This window comes from Plectropomus leopardus, chromosome 15 (assembly GCF_008729295.1).
Source record: "Plectropomus leopardus isolate mb chromosome 15, YSFRI_Pleo_2.0, whole genome shotgun sequence".
Taxonomy (NCBI): Eukaryota; Metazoa; Chordata; class Actinopteri; order Perciformes; family Serranidae; genus Plectropomus; species Plectropomus leopardus.
The window spans coordinates 11,685,539-11,694,219 of NC_056477.1; the positions used below are offsets into that span (position 1 = coordinate 11,685,539).

General features: G+C 40.1%; 1 protein-coding gene across 8 annotated transcripts in view; it reads right to left on the reverse strand.

The window, feature by feature from the left end:
- Positions 1-1,195, reverse strand: part of LOC121954543 (transcription factor COE3) — a 68,330-nt gene extending 67,135 nt beyond the window's left edge. For all 8 annotated transcript variants that reach the window (XM_042502114.1, XM_042502110.1, XM_042502113.1 and 5 more), the window contains exons 1-2: positions 506-1,195; positions 59-215 (exon numbers count right to left, since the gene is read on the reverse strand). In XM_042502114.1, the coding sequence (XP_042358048.1) occupies positions 59-215; positions 506-636 (288 nt within the window). In that variant the 5' untranslated portion in view covers positions 637-1,195. The remainder of the gene's footprint in view (positions 1-58; positions 216-505) is intronic.
- Positions 1,196-8,681: the final 7,486 nt, after the last annotated feature.

An 8,681-nucleotide genomic window follows, 5' to 3' on the forward strand; every position in this document is an offset into this window, starting at 1 on the left:
ATGTGCTGATTATGTACAAGGGGGTACACACGTATATTTCTAAAAATACACCGCTTACTTTTTCTTTCTCCACAAAGTCCACAAAAGCTGTCCTTTCGATCTCCACGGGCTGACCCTGTCTGTCATACAGCGCCAGGACGAAATGGAAAAAATTGGATTTTCTGAGGTTGGAAGGGGGCTGCTTTTCATAATGTGCCCGTGCCAAGCCGACACCGCTGCGGGGAGAAAACAAGAGACCATCTCGGTTAAGCACCGGACACCGGGGATACTAGATGATGGAGAAGCTGATGGAAACATTGGAGATGCAGAAGCACGCTTGAGTACGGGGGAGATTTCTTGATTTGTCACAATAATGGGTAATCTGATGTAATGAAAGAAGGGAAAGCCGAAGGGGGGGCATTTATTGGGAGACCGTAATTGATACAGAGTATTCAGGGGATTGAGGGGTCGATATGATGAGGAGGGAAATGCGTGAGAAAAATCAGATGCTTTTTGGCATGCGTACCTTTGGGCGGCTGTGTTTGCATCCACCACCCCAGCTGTGTGCATCCAGGAGCGGACCGAGTTCAGTCCACCGAGCGGTTCCTCCTTCATCGTCGTCCCACCCCGCGGTATAGTTTCCTGAATTCCAAACATTTAGGACAATTTGCGTGAAAAAGAGCCTCCTGTGAAATTAGGGAAATAAACGTCCAAGCGTGTTATCCTTTAGGGTTGTTTTTTTTTCACGGGATAAGTAGCGAGAGCCGATTCAGACTTGCGAGGGAAAACCCGGTCCACAGGTCTTGCCTCCCTCTTCAGTCCGTCCGATGTGAACAATTCTCAAAGTGCTGTACTTAGTTAGAGCGGTATCCACAGACTGGAAAAGTGAATTGTTCAATAGACAAGATTTTTTTTGTGTTGCTATTGTTCCTCTTTGTTTTTTTTTTTTTTTTTGTGCTATTCACAGAAAAATCGATGGCAGTTGTTTGTGTTTGTGGGTGATGCTGCTCTCAAAGTGCCCACATCCCTGAAGCACCCGCATCCAAAACCTTCAGGACTTCTTGTTGAATAAAAAACCCACTCCTGAAAAGGTGCTGCTGCTTCTCCACAAGACAAACACAGGCAAAGGCTGATCACCAGTGGAGGTGTTCCTAGTACACAGGAGAGGTGGATAAGGGGCCCTTTCGCGTCGTGCAGGATGGATGGGAACATGCAAAACTAAGCCCTCTTTCCCCGAGGACTGAAATCTTTCCCGGGAGCCAAAACTCTAAACCCACGGGAGAGGCGCTGTCAGAATATGACGCTGAAGGGGCGTGGTTTTGCCCAAATATGGAGCTCTGACGGTTCCTGTCAAGCAGTGGCGCTCCTCTGCACGGGTACAGCCCTATAGTGCAGCAGGCTGAGAACACTCATTCGCTCCACTTTTCCTCTTGCTTAGGCCCTATATGTGGTGAGTTTGATTTTTTTAATGATATGGAAAATTCAACCGGGTGTAACCATCACACATAATGAGGAAAAAAAAAACCATAATAATAACTCGGAATTTATTATTATTATTATTATTATTATTATTATTTTTAGCTGACCTAATAATAATTGCTCCGTGATTAGTTTTATCATACTGCATTAAATTTATTTGACATATTTATTCGATTAAATTTGTTATCATTAGTGCAAATTGACTTGTTTGTTCACTAATGTATCGAAAGCATCTTGTTGCGAATACAGGCCATAAATCATATTTCAATAGTGGCAGATTTCTTTTTATATTTTGCAACTGTGCATTACTAATTTTTTTTTTTTTTTTTTTTTTTTGCGGGTTATTTTATTGTAATTAAATTGTAATTAATTTAATGGTGATTCCAGAGAATCTGACACGATTATAAATATTAATTTGCATTAACTTTTCATTGAGAATTGTTTTTAAAACATCGTTTTGATTTGACGTTTAATTCTTTTGTATCGCAGAGCCGGGGGGGGGGGGGGTTCTTTATTTATAGCGTTAAATATAACAAAGTTTGAAAATCTGCCTCCATATTATTAAAAACAAATCAATCACATCGCTGTGCCATTTGACAGAAAGTCAGACCTTTTTTTATGGACTTAAAAAATCAGAGCCACTGTGTCTACTGACATTAAAACAAACTTCAGGAAATCCATGGTTCTGTGTCTTCTTTATTTCATGCACGTCCTGTAAAATCAGTAATAATCAGAAACATCTTAATCATTTTTAAAGAGCCAGACTGCCTACATGTCCGACTCTGTCCGAGAGGGGCAAGCAAGCAATTCGGTTCATTAGTGGTGAAAAGGAGGAGAGGATGGAGGGAGAGAGGGGAGGGTGCGAGGAAGAGAGATGTGTGCTATATCCTGAGCAATCTATCTAGCTGGTGCTGAGGGTTAATAGCTGCTGCCAAAGATAAGTGAATTATAAGCTGTTGCTTTCACCTCTACACAATCTATTGCCAAATTGCCCAGTCACAAAATGAGGGTGTGGATTTTTCTTAAAACTTTTTTTATTATTAAAGAGAAATCTAAGTTTTAAATTGTGAACAAAAAATATATAGGAAAAACTGAAAAAAAGAGGCCCTTTGTTAAAAAAAAAAATCTATTTCCTCTTAGATGAACAAACCGAGACGCATGCTGTAAATGTTCTGTCTGTTTTACCGAGATTGCAAATATCTTTTTTGCACAGAACTCACTCTGCTTTTTTTTTTCTTTTTTTTTTTTTGCACAGTTTCAAGTCGCTTATTAGAACTTAACCCCTGATTACACGCACCAAGGCGATTTAAATCTGATTATCAAATTAGGAGACTTTGAGACAAATCCTCTTAGATCTGATACTGTTGACTGGAGAAGGAAAATGGATCTCCACACCCGTCACGTAGGTAACGATGCTGTCCTGAAAGGGAGTTTTAAACCGTATTTGACAACAAATGCAGCTGCCCCGCTATTTCAGAAGATATTAGAGGAAAATGAATGCAAATCTGTGTGCAGGAGCCATCTGGACGTGGAGAGAGGGAGTCAGCTGCTCCACACACTGAGGCGCGGAGCCTGAATCCGTCTCAGCTCATTCTGTGGGATCATCTGCGTGGTGGGCTTACACCGTGGAAAATGCGCTCTCCATCATTAGGTGAAAATGTTAGCATCAAAATAAAAGAAAAATGTTGATCCCCGTTTGTTTTAGTGCTTGCGTGCATGAAAACTTTGCACGGGCGTGGAATTAAAGGATCTTAGTCACATTTTCTTTTTTTCTCACTTAAAAAAATAAAGCTTTGTTTCTGAGCTGCACGCTGGCTAAGTGATGGGTGACAAGCAGGGAAACAAGTGCAAAGTGTTTGAGTCATCTTTGCATCTTTGGCCGCGCTGAGGCAGCCTGGATGCTCGTTTAAATGACCGGTTGATGACACGGGGGCCTGTTATCTCATTCTTCTATTCAGCGGCCACAATGAATGAACCCCCAAAGATTTGGGCCCCGGCCATTGATATAAAAATCAAACTCCTCGGGACGCGTGGCTCCCAATAAAAATGTACACGGTGACTTCGAAGACCTCCCGTCTCGACGGGACGAGCCTCCTCCGTATTGAGGGTGACGTCTTCTTTTTTTGTGTGAATTTACGGGGCGAGGCCCTCATGATCTCCTTAAATTTGCATGTAAATGGCGACATCAGCCTATACGCGTGCCAGGGGCCAGCGGGCCTCCCAGATGTCAAGGCAAAGTCAATCAGCCGGCCGCTGCCCAGCTGTCCATCGATGCACTTTATTGGGACAACACTTTCATTATGCTCACCTGCATTGTTTCCTAATGAATTGATTGGCAAAAAAGGGAAGAAGAAAAAAAAATCTTATTAGCACTCACAAGGCAAGTTCGCTCACGGCTTTATCACAGAGGTTGTTTTAAAGTGATCTTTTTTTTCGATTAAATATTAATCAAATACGCCTACAGTTACGCATCACTCCAAACTCCATATGGAACAAACAGGCTGGCAGCCCACTTATTGTTTACAGCACCTCATATATTATTCCATCGTTTGGTCATTTAATATTTTGTGTATATGGTTGGACTTAATATTTATTTATTTACTCATATATTTATGTGACGTGAAGACGCGAAAATAAAAAAAAATCAAATTTATCGTGAGATGCAGAGCTTTTGTTTTAAAATTTAAATCACTTGTAGCTATTTAAAAAGATCAACTTTTACAGTTGTGTATTGTATTTTTGTTTCCATAAAGGGGGGAAATTAGAAAATATTTATAATTATTTGATTTTTAATAATATATATGTATTATATAAATTTGATTTTGCTTTATTCCTCATCACAATAACAGTATCTTGCAAACTTTGTTCAAAAAAGCTATTAGGCCCAATAATAAATACACGTGCGACCTTCGATGTGACATATTTAAATATCATACTAAAATACAGTTTGCACGTTATTTTTAATTATAGGGGGTAAAGCACAAATGGCCAAGAGTGATGAGATCAATCATGTAGGCTATTCGTGTCAAGTAGTTATAGCTGATAGACGGACAGCGCCCCTCGTTGGTTACACTTGAGATCATTGTGTCGATATGAGGCAGCTGTGTTCCTCAGTGACAAGATAGCTAAATCTCAACATAGGTTTATCTAACACCCCCCTCCCCCTCCCTGGACCCCCGGGCGGCCAACAAAAAAGGGTTATTATATTAGGACAAATTATCTAAAATACTAAAACAACATTTTAATTTATTTATTTATTTTGCAAAAGAGTTATTTAAAAAAATGACCACAAAATTTAAAAATGCAATTAAATAAAAATACATGTTTATGGAGCTAAATGACTAAGGCGAGCAGAGCGCGTTATTGTTTCCACGCGTAAAATGTCTTACAACTAAATTATAACAGAAGCCACATTATTTTTTTATGATCACTATTATTATGAATATTATTTCAAATATTATTATCAGTAATATGCAGTCCATGTGTGCGTCTTTTTGATGCGTTTATTGTGTCAAATAAACACAAGCACGTTATCTGACACGCAGCTGCTGTGACCTCACATTTCGTCACTAACTTCTGTCAGAGTGCTCATGTTAATTGTGTGCAGTGGTGAGTTCTGTCAAGGGCATTGCCCGTGCGCACAATTTGCATTTCCATTCTGCTGTGGAAATGATGAGAGAGTTTCTGCGCGGTTTAGAGCCTCGCGGCGCAGTCTGTGGGCGAATTACATTTAAAGAAGGCGAGAGAAATTAAATAAGAAACCGAGACCACTTCAGGGCTATTAACATCTAAAATATCCCCTGGAAATTTAGACCAAAAATGCACATGACCAAATATCCAGCATACCTTCGCTCACATACGAGCGCCCGTCTTGATTGTGTCCATCACTGCTTTGTATGGGCCCTGTATAAAATATGCCTTATTTAAAATAAGTTATCACGCCGCCTCATATTTCTCTGTGGCATTGATGGAAGTGAGGTAAATGTGATTATTCAGCTCTAAATCGGAACATATTAACTTATAATATAGGCGCCTTCATACTAAATGTGACACTCAGAAAACGGCAGGAAAATTTGACTTTAAAGGTCATTTAAAAATCTCATCAGTAAGTATGATATAGGCACATGTTGCATGATCGGGCAACGTGGCCTCCAAAACGGGAGGCATCAGCTTTAACCTTGTTTTTTTTTTTTTTTTTTTTAGAGCGCATGTGCATGACCACACAGGCAGCCCTTCCCTCATGAGAACTTTAATTTGCTAGTTGACCCCTGTGATGGAGCTATTGCCAACTTATAGTGATACCGGCCCACCTGCAGGACTCCAAATATTCTCAAGTCACACATCAAAAATGTACATTTTCTACATGTTGCATCAGTGCTTCTAACTGATCGCCATCACTGAGGTGATACTGGTGACTGGCAAGGTGTCCCATATATGAGCAATGCAATTCAATATCACCCCACAACTGAATTTTGATTTTACTCAGAGATCCTTATTAATATTGAACTGTGTTGCTATTAACAGAAATGTTAATTATGATGTCAAGACAGAGAGAGTCAAGGTGAAAGCTGCACAGCAATAGCTAAAAATAATCCATGCCAGCCAGAGTACAGTATGATCCTGCAGAGAAGTGTTACTGGCAAGGGACCTTTTTGCTGCAACAAAGAGGTGGAAAAGAGGAAGTAAATGAATTAGAGTACAAGCCAGTTTTTTTGTCTTTTGTTTCATCCGCACTTGTCCTGTCCCTATTTTCCAACCTCTCCCTTTTCCTTGCTATTGGAAGTGCTGCAAATTGTATAATGCTGCTCTTTGTTCTACAGAGTCAAGCCACATGAATAGCCGTCCTGAGCACACACAAAAACACACTGACAAACTGATCATCTTAAAAAAGCAACGCCCTGGTGCTCACTTGGCCTACTTTCCACGGCAGCACTGGGACGTGGGAAGAGGAATAGAATTCAGGGGAGGATGTTCGCGCACTCTGGGAAACATTCAGTATAGCAAGTGTGATGCACATAAACATAGCCTTTGCATTGTCAACCTTAGACCGCATTTGCCCCAGATAACTAGTCCCCATGTGCTAGACTATTCTCTTTGACTTTGCAATTGAAATCCTGAGAAGATTATGCCAAAGCTAAAAGAGGCAAACTCCAGGGTGGGATTTCAATTGTCAATTCCTGTTGGATTTTATAGCATTATGACATATAGTACACCATCTGTTATGCTTCCTGTGACTAGGTCTGCACAAGTGGAGCCTATTGATGCGAACATCATTACAACTAAGACTTATGGTTTTGAACGGACGGCGATATTCAATCACCGATATTTCTTCCTCTTACACACTCTTTAACACAGATGTATGACTAAGCACGGTGGGTCTCCGGGTTACAAAGCACTGGGGTAAATTAGGAAGGTGCAGGAAAGTAACCACTCCTAACTTCAGCTAAACAGACTTCCTGAAGCGCTAGATAATCTGGGGCTTCTATGTACACCGCCTAACCAAATGTCGACATCTGCGAGGGTGTGCATAAAGAAAAGCTCCTCAGAGAAACGGGGGATAATAATCTTAGTTCGCCTCACCTTCAGTTTGCCCATAGGGGTTTAAAAGGGAGATGAAGAAATCCTATGTAAACATGCCAAGTCAAATTTTCACTTGAAATGTGACATGGAGGCAAAGGCCAACCCTGGTGCATCACTAATGTGGTTCCGCACTAGAGTTTTCAGTGCCCCTGGATGTAAACAATTGATGTATTCAGCCCGTGGTTTGAGCACTGACTCACTACTCACACTTAGTATGTTTGAACATCTTTTTATCCACGACTGTACGTTCGGTGCATAGGTGAAGAGCCCAAAGAAGTCAACACGAAGCTTGTACACAATCTCTGTACTCAATGGCTTCCATGAAAGTGAGTTTTGCTCTCCTGAGAAACATACAAAGTTTGAGCATCTGTTCCATCATGTAGTCTTTGTTGAGAAATTAAATATTGAACTGATCTAGTGTACCATGAATGTTTCACTCACATAGTGATTAGACAGACTGGAGAGGCAAGACATTGCAGCACTTTACACTCTGCTTTAATATATTGTATTTGTTGTGCTTGCCTTTGAATGTTTTACACAGCAGATTATATTGTTGGTGTAGAAAATGGTTATAATTGTGGCTTCAATTAGGCTTAACATGCATGTGTAACTCTAGTACATACTAACACACATGCAAATGTTTGTGCATGTTATGAATGTGTGTGTGCACAAACACAATCATCCACCGAAAACAATGAGCATTATGAGTGCAGTCCGGCTGATAGTGCACATCAATTTAATTGAAAAAGAAAAACGATGAAACAGAGTTTTGATTTTATGACTCAATTATGAATATTGGTGGCACACTTTTATGTTACTGTGCACCATATAGAAAATTTAAATTGGTTTCTTGCTTTCTTTTAAAATCTTCAGGATTTTAATTTCATTATCTTTTGCTTCAAATCAACAATTGTCTCAAGGGAGAGCCCCTAATGACGTTTTTGTGACAGTAACATTTTGGATTAGACGAGCACACCAAGGTAACATGCGAGCAGGAGCAGGAAACGGTATCATCACAGAGATCATAAAATGGTGTCGTGAGTAGTCTTTTGTCCGGGACCATAGGAGAGTTCTGTTGCTAAAGGGAAGGACAAAAGCAGAAGGCGCCACGGGTATAAGGTTCCCCTGAGCAACAATGCTGAAAGTTTCAACTTGCAGCACATGGGTGTAACTTTAACTGGAATACTGTGGATCAAAGACTCACAAACAAAGTGGGTGGAAATGCTGGAGGAGTGTCTGTGCTCAAGTGAAGGACAGGTTCACTAGAGAGAAAGCGGGAGAGACCATTTATGAAACACAGACCAGGCAATCAAGGCTAATTACTCAGACTGTGTTTAGTGAACTCAAAGGGCAGCGTGATTCAATTAACAAAATTGACATGTTTTTTTTGTTTTGTTTTGTTTTTTGTTTTTTTTTTTGCTCATTTTGAAAAATAAAATAATCCTTACGAAGAAAACAAATAGCAAAAACAAGCTTATCGGATATAAAACAAAATTAAATCAAATCTGACAAAGAGATTTAAATGTTGCTTGCTTCATGCACACTTAATTGAGCAGAGGATACACACTAGATTTTGTATTGCATCTCAAACACTCATTCTACACTCCTGCCTGTCATCGCGCACAGAGTGAGAGAATTATTCA